General features: G+C 63.6%; 1 protein-coding gene across 1 annotated transcript in view; it reads right to left on the reverse strand.

Annotated features, from left to right (window-relative positions):
* RGS12 (regulator of G protein signaling 12) overlaps positions 1 to 14,362 on the reverse strand; it is a 119,586-nt gene that overhangs the window by 5,045 nt on the left and 100,179 nt on the right. The window contains 9 exon segments of the mRNA XM_019453817.2: positions 3,405 to 3,866; positions 5,222 to 5,375; positions 5,720 to 5,790; positions 7,151 to 7,247; positions 9,264 to 9,390; positions 9,874 to 9,947; positions 10,185 to 10,379; positions 12,333 to 12,409; positions 14,001 to 14,154. Of these exon segments, the coding sequence (XP_019309362.2) occupies positions 3,405 to 3,866; positions 5,222 to 5,375; positions 5,720 to 5,790; positions 7,151 to 7,247; positions 9,264 to 9,390; positions 9,874 to 9,947; positions 10,185 to 10,379; positions 12,333 to 12,409; positions 14,001 to 14,154 (1,411 nt within the window).

Genomic DNA, 14,362 nt, shown 5'->3' on the forward strand with positions numbered 1-14,362 from the left:
AATGGCCAAGCAGGGCCCCCTTCCAGGGAGGGGTGCGTAGCCCCACTGGCCGTGCCCGTGTGGTCACCGAGGGGCCCCACAGTTGCTAAGGGCAGCTGGCCGGTGGGGTCCCTGGGAGCCTGGCCTCCTGAAAGGGGCCCGAAGGGGCTCAGCCAGGACCCTGACCCACACCCCCAACGCCAGCACGGCCAGACAGCGATGAGGAGGAAACCTGGGCTCCTCCCGTGACCGCCTGATGCCTGGGTGAGGGGTGGGGGCATGGGGCCCTCCTGGCCCGTCCGTCACTCAGACATGGGGGCAGATAGGGAGAGATTTCTCCCAGCCCAGACCATCAGGGAGCGGCTCCACACGTCCCCTCGCAAAGACCTCTCCCGAATACCACACGGTCAAGCCCTGTTCCCTGGGGTTCCTGGCCACTGACCCTCTTCTCACGAGCGGACCCCAGCCAAGGGTCCAGCACCGCCTGAGGGTGGGGGAGGGCTGGGGGAGGGGCTGCTGGGGCTGCCAGTGCCCTGCCGGCTCTGAGCACTCTCACCCAAGATTCACTCCAACAGATCGTTTTGCTGACTAGGAAGCAGGTGCCCCACAGGGCACATCCCGACGCCCTCCGTGAGGATGTGGACGTGGGCATCTTCTCACACCAGCCAGAGGCCGGCACCACCCTGTGCACGGCCACGGAGGGCCTACACTTGGAATCTGACTCTCCTGCTGGGACCCGAGGACACACAGCCCCCCACTGGTCCTCTGCAGGACAGGAAGCGCCCAAGGGCGCCCACGAACTCCCGGGGCGTCTTTGGGAATTAGGCTCAAAGCAACCACAGACTTCATTTTCAGGCTGTGCCTAGGGCAGGGGCGCTTTGCACCGGGCTCCCTTCTCAGTGCACACGTCCTTTTGAACTTCTATGCTTTGGCCACGCAGGCGCGGACAGCCTCTTGGTGCAAGGGTGCTGGGGACTGTGGACCAGGGTGGGCGGGTGGTGTGGTCCTCAGAGGGACACCCCCCTTGCCTGGGGGTGTGTGGCTGGCAGCTGGCCGACCGGCTGGGTGGCCTGGATGTGGCCGTGAGCTGGGGAGCCTGGGCCGCGGGGGCATCAGCACACTCTGCGTCTCCCGCGCGGATCCACAGCGGCCACCGTGTAGCTAAAAGTATGTCACGGCAATTGTTAGAATCTGAGAGCGACTTGAGGCGGAACCTGTCCTCCGAGCTGAGAAAATTCAGTGCTTAGCGAGAGACGCTGTCCGCTCACTTGACGGACGAATCTCGGGGGCGGGCTTCCTTCCATCGCGACAGGGAGGCGCCCGACGCAGGCCTGTCGTGGGGCCGGAGATCCTCATGAACAGAGAGCCCACGGACAGCCTAGCTCGGAGGCCCCCACGAGGCTGGCCCTCGTCAAGCTGGGTTGGCGCGTGTCGCACAGAAGGAGGCCCGGGCCCCCTCCCGGCTGACAGGCTCATCGGCTCCGGGAAGACACGGGTGGCCGCAGACCCTTCACCACCCCTCGTGGCCCGCGTCTCAGCGGAGCCAAGAGCTGGGGGGGCTGGGGAGGCCTGGCTCCACAGGCCGGAGGCGCCCAGCACAGGGCAGCTGTGACATCCCGGGGGCCACGTCCGGGGCACGGAGGGCGCCGGCCCGGATGCACTTCCCGAGCTGATGGTAGTTCTGTGGGAAAACCGCCCCCAGCGGGGTGAACCCTGCGGGCGGGACACCGCGAGGCAGCCTCGGAGCGCACAGCCCCACCCAGGGCCGGCCAGCCCGGCGGGCTCCAGGCGACTGACTACCACACGACGCCCGACTCTCGTCTCCTGGAGGTAATGGCAGACAGGGGAGGCCTAACTACCCACCGATGGCATCGGTGCTCTCGGGGAGAGGAGGCCCCTACCTGTCAGGCCACCGTGTGGCCGGGGAGTGGGGCCGGATCTCCCCGCACCCGCCCCGAGGGGCCCTCATTCAAACTGCCCCCTCGCCATGCTCACCGCTAAACAGCTGTGTCTGTGGGTATACAGGAGGCGCTCAAGAGTATCGCCTGAGTGAGTGGCACATCTTTATAAGCCACTGTACTAAGGCAAACCCACTGAAAGTGGAAAGAAACGTTCAAGAGAAAAAGAAGAGAGCTTTAAACCAGTCCGATGACAAGACCCAGAGTTTATTACTCTTGGAAGAACACAGACTCGGAACAAAGAGCAGAGAGGGAGAGTCAGCCGCCGCGCAGACGTGCGAAGGCGCGACACGGGGAGGGACCGGGCTTCTCCCGGTTTGGCGTCCGTTCGAAGTCCGTGCGAAGTCAGTGGGCAGGTGCCCGGCGAGCCTGCCCACGTGGCACGTGCCCTCCAAAGCGCCCCGATATGTACATATCTACAGAACGCACACGACAAGCGCTTCCCCGGCCCCCTGATCCCGCGGTACAAGTCGGACGGCCGTCGGCAAGGGGCCGGAGCAAAGGTTGGCATTCGTGTCACCCCCAACAGCCGACCGCAGCCCGTGTCCGCGCGTCACGGAGCACACAGAGGAGAAAGGACAGCCACCAGTGGCCCTATCCCAGCGTCCACTGAAAAGGCTCCTCATCTACAGCACAGAGACGAGGGCCGGGGGCCGGGGGCCGGTGACGCATGCACACACGTCGGGACACCGGTTCCGAGCGGGGCGGAGCTGCTCCGAAGGCCAGGAGCCCTGCTTCATACACCTCACACTCGTGGCTCGCGGGCAGCCGTATCGCTCACCTCCACACCCGCTAACTCGAGCATCCGTCCGGAGGACACCTGTGCACATTCCAGGCCCGGGAACCCCCAGGACTCCCGAGCCCCGGCCCGGCCACGCGGGGCCGGACACGGCTGCAGTCTCACGGCGTCGGGCGAGCGGGCGCAGCCCTCCCTACGGAGGACCTGGACGCCCTTCCGAATCACACGGGGCCTCACCACTTGCTCAAGACAAATGCTATTTGGTTTCCAGTCTCGAGACTAAAACACCAAAAGCGCCAGCTATGCGCGTTTTAAGAACGGCACGTACGTTTTCAGAAACTCCCCGGACCTTGCGCAGAGGCAGCAGGGGACCCGGGAGCGAGGAGGAGGCTGGCGGGAGAGCGCCGCCGTCTGTCCAGGCGGGGGCCACTCAGATGCATCACCACTCGCGGAGCATCGCGCGGCCTCGCCCGCTCGCCCTGAGCCCCTCCGTGACCCGTCCCGGACACACGCACACGTGCTCCGAAAGGAAAGGCAGAGGCGGCCGGCCCACGGGGACCGTGACGATAGCGGCCACGCCGGAACGCCTCATCAGCTAGAGGACTGGGGTAGAGGGTGACTTACCATAACTGTTTCTTTTTTTATTGGAAACTGAGTGGACAACAGCGGGCGGACAGCGGACTAGCAGAGACTCAAAGGTGAGGGGGGGGGGTCAAACCTGGAGGTACCTGGTCTCGGAGGTCCGGCCGAGTCCTGCGGGGTGGGGGTTGGCGGCAATAAAGTGCTGTTGGGGCTGCTGATGTCCCCCTCCCCCGTGAGCGTCAGGTCGGCCACGTGCTCGCCCTCCATGGTCTGGACGCCCCCGGCCTCGGCTTCCTGGGCGTGGGGCGTGGGGGTCTGGGGGGCACTGAAAGGTGGGCTGTCGGCCGAGCTGGGGCTCGTCCCCGGGCTCTCGTGGCAGTCTCGGACGGGCCCCCACGGCTCCTGGGCCCGGGGAGCCTTTTCCTTGCCGTTGCTGGTGAAGCTTCTCTTGCCGAGGCCCTTAGCCGCGGCGGGCGGGGGGAGGGCCAGCTCCAAGGGGCCGGGGGGCAGACGCAGGAACTCGGGAAGAACCAGGTCCTCCTTCCTTAGCAGCCCGCGCTGGTCGTCTGCTCTGTTGCTCTGAGCTTTGGAAATGAGCTCAAAAAACTCTATTGGAAAAGAACCCCACAGCGACCCAGTCTTAGAGAGGTTCAGAGCTGGGCACGCACAGCAAAAAGTTCACCGTCTGGAAAGCTCTGGTCGTGGGCTGTCCCACTGCCCTGAACTCCAGGCCACGGGCTGACCGGGCGCCGCCCTCCATCACCACCTGCACCCTCAGAACTGCGGGGAGGCCCCCTCCCCAAAACTAAGTTGTGTGAAGTCCAGACCCGAACAGACCAAAGCACCTGCTGGACATGCTGTGTGCGGACGGCTCTGGTGATGTGTTTGTCGCCCACACTCTGATTACACTTGGAAGCCCGGACCCTCCTGATGATTGGGGGGTGGGGCACCGGAGGCATGAGTGAGCCCGCGGCCCCCCAAGACGGCAGCGTGTGAAAGCTGGGCCTCGAGGGGTCACCACCTTCTGGCAGAAGGTGGTCTGTCTCCCAGCTTCCTGGGGGGGAGGCTGTGGACAGCCTGCCCTTTGCCCCTGGCCTCCTCCAGAGCTCCTGCCCTCTTACCTGGGCCTCCGCCAGCCGTCACTGGAGTTTACCGTTCAAAGTAGACAGAGTCTAAGCTGAGCTTTCTCCAGCATTTAAATTACACTCTTAGTTTTCAAAAAATGACCAGGAGTTTAAAATCTCAAATCGTAATGACTCTCAGCAGTGAGCAGGCGTATGTCTTACTTCTGCCTCCTCGGTGGCCAATGGAGGCCGGGGGAGGCGGAGCGAGCAGGCTCAGGTTGGCCTTCATGGGGGAGCTAGCTGGGAGCCCAGCTGACTAGGAGGCCCTCCCTGGATCAAACTTCAGGCCGCTGTAACAGCTGTTAGATTTGATTCTGCTGTTACAGGCTTTCAGAAGAAAAAGAAGTTCCCATGAGAGATCACCTCTCCTAGGGTCTCTTGGACCACCCTTTCTCTCCCCTGCAGGCCCGGGGAGTACAGGGCATCCAGCCCAACAGGCTAAGGCACAGCCTTCCTCAGGGCCTCTGACCGGCAAGGTGAGCGAGCCCAGGGCCCTCCCAGCTGCCTCCTCCCCACCTGGCACCCGCCCTGCTGGTGGGGACTCTGGCCGGGGCCCTCTGACACTAGCTGAGCCCTCATACAAGTGGGGAGGGAGGGGTGCAGACGAATCCTGGGGGACCGCTTGCTGTGCCCCTCAAGGGCAGTCCCTGGCTCCTCAGGGGCCTGATACTCAGTCTGAAAAGAGGGAAGAGTTACGTCGAGAGCCACAGGCTGATGCAGGGGTAAGGCAGGACAGCATCCTTCTGAGGTCACTAACTCAGAGAAAGTTCTAACGGTTGCCCTGGAAAACTGACATCGCATTCACTAGAAAACACGGAAGTTTTAAAAAGTACACATACCCTCTGCTTCGTCCAAATTAATTTTCTGATATTTTTTTTTCCCAATCTTTGCAATAGATTCTTCTCTCTTTGAAAGCCGGGGATCCCTAGCATTTTTTCCATTTTCTCCTTTTATTTTAATAGAATTAGACTTGCCTAGTGTTCTCTCCTCTCCCTGCATTAGAAGGAAAGTCAGAGTACACACAACCCATCAGTTAGAGACAGAAAGGACCCCTGAGACACATCGCGTCGACACACGCTTTACGTGCCTTGCGGAAAAAGCAGTCGCAATGATGAAGTTTACAAAAACACCCCACCCCCAACGCAGGGGAACAGAGAGCCGATGGCCCAGGGTCAGGGGGAGCCGGGCACCTGCAGGGGAGCAGGGGTGCGGGGCCGGCCCAAGCAGAGAGCTGGTGGGCACGAACAGGCGACAGACAGAGGGGCGTGAGGGGCCCGACCTGAGCTGCGCCAGCCAGGAGCGAGGAAACCGGGCGGACGAGGGCAGAGGGGAATTACCGTAGCCGAGTGATTTCTGGAACTGGAATTTACAGCTGTATTCTGTTTGACTGGTGCACTTTTCTGTTTATCTGTGGATACCGAACACAACGAGATAAGCTTTGTAATTACAGTGAATTGTAAGTCCGCCTGAACGTTTAAACATAATCACATTTATATCTTTTCGAGAAAAAGCTGTCGAGAAGCCAAAGCTATTCAAGATACTTCACTTCGTATGCACACACAGGCCAAAATGCCGGTTCAGAACAAGGGACGAGGGACCACCGTCCCCCACCCACCGCGTCTGGGGCAAGATGGCGGGACGGGGGGGGGGGGGGGGGGGGCGTGGCGGCTCCACCCTACAGTTATGGGGACTTCTTGGACGTGGTGAAAGAAAGGCTCGTTTCAGGTACTGTCTGGCATGAAAATTCTTTAGACAGCAGAAGATTCTCACATTTATGACCTATCTTCAAACATGGTTGTTGCCCCAAGTCAGGGCTACAGGCCAGCCTCTGCCGGCACCAGAGGTCCAAAGCCCACTCCGCTGGCCCGGAATCACCTAGAGGAATAACAGCGCTCCTGCCTGAGAGCAGCTTTGCAAACACGCTGGGTGCACCCGCCTGTAATGCCACCATCACCCCACCCCACCCCGTCTGGCCACCAGGCCCCGGAAAGAGCGCAGCATTCTCTGGGACGGAGGGTGGGCCCGGAAGATCCCTCCTCCGCCACCAGGGGGCAGAGAGGAGCAGGACACTGCAGTCAGGAAGGCCACCCGGGGTGGGGGACAGAGACCTGTGAGCCCAGCTACATTTCAGAGCAGAACACGCCCCCCGCCGGGTGGGAGCCTAGGAAAGGGAAGACGCAGCCCTGAGTCGCGTCCGGCAGCTCCTTGCAAAGTATCTCTGCGCCCGGGGACTCAGCAGACGGTTCCGGAAAGCCCTCTCCAGGAGGCATGCTTCCTACTGCCCTGCGCCTAGGTGGGGGCTGGGTGTTCTGAGGAGAGCGCCGGCCCCTGAGGCGTTGGGGCGAAGCGTGGAGGACTGACTGCTGACCCCGAGGCTGGGCACCCGGCTGTGGGGACCCAGCCTGTGACCCTCGGGCCCAGCACCTCAAGGCCTCCCGGGAGGGAGCACTCTGGCCAAAGCCCCGGACACGGGGCACGTTGGACCTGCGCAGCCATCCTGTGGGGCTCCTGGCAGGCCTGTCACCCGCCCCTCTTACAGCCGAGAGGACGCGTTCAGCCGTGCCAGCAGGCACGTGGCTCCTAGAACGAGGCCCTCGTGCTCGCGGTCCCCGTTGTTGGCCTCCTGCCCGCGGTCAGGGCTGGACCAGGCTGGGGTTGGATCCTGCCCTGTGAGGCCCTAAATGAGACCACGGGGTAGCAGGGCTGGGGGCTTTCAGGAGGCAGAGCAAAGGGGACCCCAGCAGGCCGGGGACAGGGGCCTCGCTCACCTTTTCCTCTGGAGGGGTCCCTCTCCTCCAAGATGACCCGTTGCCCGTCCAGACTGGATATGGGGGCGCCGAGGTCCAGGGGCTCCTTCTCTCCACTCTAGAAGCAGAGATGGTGCAGGGAGTGACTCACCCGGGTCAGAACTTTTTGGAACATCTGTGTGTGTTCCAGCCGCTGACGGGAAGGCCGTGCCGGGCCTGCTGGAGTCACGTGCCAGGTGCCCCCAGGCCCTATCACCTGGGCAGGGCTGCCTCAGAGGGCGCTCGCTAGGTGCCCAGCCAGCAACGCAGGGGACCGACCTGGGGCCGGCCACACACTGCCGACGTGGATAACACGGGTTCCGAGCAGTGGCTGGCCTTCGGGGAACACCTGCGGCCCGAGGGATGTGCGTGTGCAGGGCTGCTGGCCTACAGCTCGTGGAACAAGACCCAGGATGGGGTGGGGGGGAGGGAGAGCGCTCGGGGAACGCGGCGGACATCTCAGTCCACAGACCCGGCGTCTCACGCGTCGCATCCACTCCGCACACCTCTCCTCACCTGATGAGGCGAGCGTCAAAACCCGCCTCCCCGACCCTCAGAGGCGGTTGGGGGGCGAAGGGCGAGAGCAAACTGTTTCCTCTGCAGACAGGCAGAGGCGACCGCTCGCAGAGCCACTTGAGGTCCCGGGCGGCACCCTCAGCTGTGGCCACAGGGCCCGCCCTTCTCTCCTCGGGGAACCACCCTGCTGCCCAGGCCACACCGCTGTTCAAAGAAAGGAATCGGAACTGGCAGTTTGCCTTCCTAAGTTCCGTCGGTCGAGAGGACAATTAAAGTGACCAGATGCCAAGTCGGAGTGACTGGTGCCAGACCCGAGGAAAAGGACCGATGGCTGATGGGTCTGCCCCGCTCTCCATGTTCCCCGCCTAGGTGGCCCTATTCACTGGCGAGGCCACATCTGTCACAAGCCATGCCACAAGAACTGTCCGTGGCCGGAGCCCCAAGGCGGCCGACCCTCTCTTCCCAGTGAGGGTCTCAGCAGCCAGAAAGCAGCTCACCCAGCAAACAGGCCCATTCTACAGACAGGGAGACTGAGGCAGAGAGCAGTGAGGCGCCAGCTCAGGATCTCAGAGTGAGAGCAGGAGGCCGGGTGGCGCCCAGTCCAAGTCCCTCTCCGTCCGGCACAGTCTAGACTCCGACGGCGGCCCTCCCTGCCGAGCTGGGGAAGCGGCCCCGGGCTACCCTCAGGATCCCGGTGAACAACGTAACACGGCCCCCTCGTTCATTTCAAAGCTCTTGAACGATCTGGGGCCCAATTCAGAGACCATTAAAATCCTCAAAATACTCGAAATCATAGGTCGCTCTGATAAAGCTCCTTCTACGAAGCGAGAACACAGGGCAAACACTGTACCGTTAACCACCACGCTTCACGGTAAGCGGGCACAACGCGCCACAACACATCGGTGATTTCGGCACAGACCGGGTGGCGGGAGTGCCAGCCTCCTGCCCTAGGACGTCCCCCGCGAAACCGTCTGGTCACAGGGGGAAAGGACCCTGCCCTGGTTCACTCCGGCTTCTTTGTCCCCGCGTGCGGTCTCCCTCAGTTGCTCACATTATACCCCAGGGGCCCTGCCTGGACACGGCAGATTTTTAGGTCTCAGGAAATGTAAACGAGGGGGGCGCACCCAGGGCCGTCTGCCAAAGCCCGGCAGCTGCTCAGGGTGCGGGACGTACCCGTGCCCCTGGCTCCCTGCCAGCCCATCAGATCTGCAGACGGTGGGGAGATTCCAGGGTTTTTAGTGGTTGGTTTCTCATTTTTGTTTCTCTGGACCCAAACCACATCTCAGCTAATCACCCAGAGCTCCCTGGGAACCATCAAGGTGTAAAGAAACAGGGAGCATTTCCACTCACTAGGACACCTGCCCCCCAGGGCCTTGGCGTGCCCCCAGGTCACACACGCACGTACGGGGAGCTCCAGAGGCAGGCCTGCACGCCGCACCCCCTCCCACCACCCCCCGCCCCAGCCCCAAGCAAGGGCTCACACACCCGTGTGAGGAGTGCCAGAGGCAAGCCACGGCAGCAAGCAGGCGCCGGGCATGCCGCGTGGGGAACACGGCTGCAAGCCCCCCGGGTCACTCACCAGCCTGGCCACCAGCTCATTCAGGTGCAGGCCGTACTTGGCCACCACGGGCCGCAGGACTTCCGTGACGGGCTTGGTGGGCTTGGCCTTGAGTCCCACCGACCGGTTGATCGGGACCAGATCCAGCCTGGTTGGAGGGGGAGGAACACGAACATATCTGCCGCAAATATACACTCAGATGTTCCTTCTCAAGGACGGGATGACGTGGCACCCACAGGCGACCCGTGGCACCTCGGGGCTCAGCAGCTCGTGCCAGGCTGGGGCCGAGGAGCACCCTCAGCACGAGAAGGAAGCCGGGAGGGGCGTCTCCGAGGTTTTCAGTGGGCTGTCATCCCGGGCAAAGAGGGGGCCCGTCCTGGCGGATGGCCAGCACTGTGCTGTCCCGCCTGCCCACCCCTGGGGACACCTGTGAGGCAGGACAGACAGTGACCGGCTGCGGGCTCCTGGGGACTCGGTGCGGCCACCGCCACCCCCACCCCCCCCGCCCCACCCCACAAAGCGGGTGCCTGCCTTCCCTTCCCAGCCGCGCAGGCAGGGCTGGCAGGGACGCCCCCGGAGACGGACGTGTGGCCCGGGAGACCCCGTGGAACAGCAGCGGCGCTTTTCGTACCGAAACAAAGTCCGCTTTTCCAGCCGCAGGTCCCGAGACTCCAGGATGCTACTGTCTTGGTGCAGCACCAGAGGCTGTGCAACGCGTGGAAAGAACAGAGACCCGAGTCGGAGCGGGGGCGGGCCAAGGCCCCCGGGATGCGCCCCTGCGTCCCACGCGGCCGCTCAGAGAAGGCGGCCCCGCCCACAAGCTAAGGCAGCGCCACGCGTTCCTGCGACCGGAGGGCCCAGGCAGCTCTGGCCGGCAAGACAGACAGACAGACCCGCCGGCACCCCCGCCCCCGGGCAGACCCCGTGGCCAGCGCCCTGTACCTTGTCCCCGCCCACCAGGAAGAGGTCCACCGCCGCCCCGTTGAGGCTGTGTCGCTCACAGAGCCCAGCCAGGACCTCCTTGATGGACAGCCCCGCCTGGACCGCCACCACGCAGGACGTCCCGTCGGGGAGCTGGACGCTGCAGTGCCTGGCCGCCTTGTCCCGCTCTGGCACCGAGGTCCTGCAGGCGTCCGACTGGGGAGCCGGGAGACGAGCGTCACGACGGGTGCACAGGCACCCCGGGAAGCACCCCACCCCCCGCCCCCCCCACCCGGCCAGCACCAAGGAGCCGACCAAGTGGGCGGGGCTGCTAAGTACGCGGGAGAAGGCAGCTGCCTCTCGTCCTTCCCGGCCTGTGACCCACTCACAAGGGCCGGGCTTAACGAGCCGCTGGGCTCTGAACCGGACGGGCCCTTCGCGTGTTGTTTTCAGGGGGCTTGTGTTGGCCCCGGCGCTGGAAGCAGACAGGGCCGCCCTGTGGAGGCCGCTCCTGCCTCGCAGACGGTCGCACTGGGGACCCACGAGGCGGGCCAGATGCACGCGGGGGGCCTGAGGCCCCGCCCGGTCTGGGAGGCCCCTCGGCTGCCCCCCCTTATCCTTCTGGCCGTTCCCACCTGAGCCCCCACGACCAGAGGCCTCTGCCAGAGGACTGGACTGTGGACTGTGGACTGTGGAGGGCACGGGGGGCCCGAGGCCGGGGCCGGGGCAGGGAGCAGGGCAGCGCGGGCAAAGGCTCGCAGGCAGGAACACGCACCCGAGGGGTGACGACCCCTCCCGCGGACACCGGCCATCGGGTCAGAGAAGCCAGTGAGGGGCGTTGTGTCCTGACAGTCCCACACGCTATGCGACGCTCAGCACGGGACGCGCAGGGGGCGGGGCTGTGAGGGGCACAGTAGGAGCCTCGGCTCCACCCTCCTTTAGCGGCTGGCAGATCGCCCCTCGCCCCGGGCCAGTGTGAGGGACAGGACCGGGCCTCCTCGGGGGCCCTTTCGCCCAGAGGACGCTCGACACCCTCCCCGGGTGAGGACGTGGCCCCAGCCGGCCTGCCCGGCCCTCGGCAGCGAGACACCCGCGCGGAAGGGGGAGGTCGGGCGGGGAGAGGCGGGCTCCGGGGCACTGCGGGCCGAGGCTTTCGGAAACAGCAGTCTGTGATTTCATCGTCTGCATTATTCACGGACTAAGTCGGGGGCTCGGGAAATGGCTACTCAGCACTCGGTCCCGGTACCAGGACCCACACCCGGATGTGGGGGCTCCTGAGCGGGCAGGACGTGGACGAGGGGCCAGCCCGTGGCCCTGTTCTCGCGGCAGACCTCAGGTCTATCCGTGACGTCTCCCCTGGTCTCTGCGGGTCAATGGCGTGTCCCGGCCGCCAACGGCTCCTGCGCGTGTCCTTCTACCGTGCCGCCTGCCTCGGCCGCCACTCTCCCGTGGCTGTCTCCTCCTGAAAATCTCTGTGGCCCTGACACCGCTTCAGAAAACGGAGCCCGTAGGTGGTAGGCTGATTATAAAATGGCCCCAGCTACTCCCTTCCCCCGGATGCAGGCGCAGTAAGGAAGGTTCTTTGTTTCTTAAGCTGGAGTTTGGGCGGTTTGCTGGCCCGCGGCAGCTCACTGGCTCAACCCTCCCAGCTCTAAGTGTGGCACAGTGTCCCTGGAGAGGAGAGGATACTCTGCGAGCACAAGCCAGGAGGCTTTCCACGCCCGCTGTGAGACAAGAGCTGGCGGCCAGCAGGTGCCCCCAGCCGACTGACAGCAGGGTCACGACCAGCAGCCAGCCTGCCACACGGGCCGGGGTGAGGCCGGAGCGGGGGTCCCCTCAGGGTAGCCCCCGCGAGCAGAAGCACAGGTGCAAGGAGGCAGGAGGTGACGGGACGGTCACACGCGAGACCAACGGAAAGCTCTGTTGGCTCTTAGTGGGGCTCACACAACGGGAGCTGGATGAGAACAGACGTCAGCAATAAAGCCAGAAATAATCTAGTGCACAAGCAGCAGCCCTCCCCCGTGTCCCCACGCGCCCAGGAGCCCCGGCCCCACATCAGCGGCACCCGCGTTTGTTCGGCTTCACGAGTGGGGGCTTTGCGTGGCCAAACACGGAGGCGGATTTCACGAATCCGCTGTGGCCTTTGGGAGGGGGGAGGCGGTGACTTACCAGGTCCAGGCTCCCCGCGGAGGACACGGAGCCCTGTGACTCGCGGCGACCCAGGCCTCCGTTGGCGTGCAGGGGTTCTTGATGGGGAAACACAGTGACTCAGCACCGGAGGCCGGCTCTCCCCCTCTGCACGTGATACAGGGCCCGCCTTCCTCGGTCACATCCCCAACCTCACCCTTTCAGGCCAAGCAGACCAGGGACACGGAGAGGCCTCCCAGAGGCACCCCCCTCGGCTAGACTCCGCTCTGCCCTTGGCCGTACCCGGCCCCCAGACACACAAGGACACGCTCCTGGGGCGTGGAATGTTCACTTCGACACGTGGCTTCTGGGCCTAAATGGACAGTGGTAAGCACCCCGACCAGTGACCGCACCTCTACTCACGCTTGACTCCCATCTTCCCGCCAAGAGCTCAAGCGAGCCAACGAGCGCCCCATCGCCCCCACCGACTGAACTCGCCGTGACCTCTGGCTAGTCTAGAGATCCCGAGAACTGACACACACCGGCCCCCCTCCCCAGTCACGCCGCCCAGGGGACCGCGGTCCCTGGCCCCACTGCCCTCCTGAACCACCGGCCCACCTGCCAAAGCAGCAGATCCCCAGACGACCAAGTCGGAATGCCGGGGGAGCGCCCTGCAGTCAGGGTTTAGAGGCTGTTCCAGACGGCTCTCTAAAGATCTGCCGGGCGCAGGGACCCCCGGCCTCCTGGGGGGGCAGCCCCTGCTGTCTCTAGGTTCTCAGGGGTCCCTAGCCCCATCTAACTACAGCTCCTGCCCCTGCGACGGTCTCTCACTGGTTCAGTTCTGCAAGTCTGTCCGCCCACAGCATGACCCCAGGAACACTGGGGAGCCCGGGCCAAGCCCACAACCTTCCTAAGCTGCTGCAGTCTGTCAAATGGGCGCAAGAGGACTCGGTTCGCCGGCTGCTCTGAGAAGGACACAGAACGTACCCTACGCAGGCCGCCTGGCACGGCACGGGCCCCGTCCTGGGAGCTGCCACCACCTGTCCCTCTCCAGCGCTCCCTGCCTGTGCTCCCTCCATAAACGCGGTTCCAGGGCCTTTCCGCCTCATGCCTGCCCTGCCCGTGTAAACTGTAGACTGCTCTCTGCCTCGTCAGAAGCTGCTTTCAACCCTCTGCCCCGCCTCCCAGGAGGAGCCTGTCCCTCTGTCACTGCTGAGCTACATGTAAGAAAGAAGCCAACGGAGAAAATATCTAGAATGGGCGACCTACAACATCTACAATAATACAGAGTTACAATTTTGAAAATGCGGGATACCCCAACTATGGTACTACATTTTAAAAAATTACAAAGGCTCACACACCCCTACACACACCTAGAAAGCCGCCCAGGCAGGAAACCGAGAGGCTGTCTGGGTGCAGAGAAGGCAGGACACTTGTGTTGTCTCGTCTCCCCCATTTCCTACCGGGAGGGCCGGAGAGGATGTCACGCCAGGCCCACCCGCAGGGTGCCCTGGCCGAGTGGGGAGTGGGCTGGAATGCACCCTCACCCCCTTTTGCAAACGGCACCGAAGCCACCCTTTTCACTCCGGCTGGCCTGCCCCCAAAGGGCGACGCCCGCGGACACAGAGCCGCGCTCTGCGTGTGCCCCGGACGTGCCCTTGCACACCGCCGGCAGACCCCGGCCAGGCCACCCCATCCGCCACCACACACCGTTTGCGTGGTCGCCGTGCTCCTTCTTCTTCTGCGACCGCCCGGTGCTCCTGGTCCTGGACCAGGAAAAGAACGCTCCTTTCCGTTTCTTTTCGCTGTCCTCGTCCCCCAGCTCTTCATTCAGGGATCTTCCTGATCTCGATTTTCCACTCAACTATCATCAAACAGAGACGTTAAGACAGCGTAACATTACTTAAACTTTTTAAAATGTGTGTTTATTTTTGAGAGAGAGAGAGAGACAGAGACAGAGCATGAGCAGGGGAGGGGCAGAGAGAGGGAGATGCAGAATCCAAAGCAGCTCCAGGCTCTGAGCCCATGGGCTCAAACCCAGGAACCGTGAGATCACGACATGAGCCGAAGTC

Source organism: Panthera pardus, unplaced genomic scaffold, assembly GCF_024362965.1.
Source record: "Panthera pardus isolate Hobbes unplaced genomic scaffold, ASM2436296v1 HiC_scaffold_13, whole genome shotgun sequence".
In the NCBI taxonomy this organism is placed as follows: Eukaryota; Metazoa; Chordata; class Mammalia; order Carnivora; family Felidae; genus Panthera; species Panthera pardus.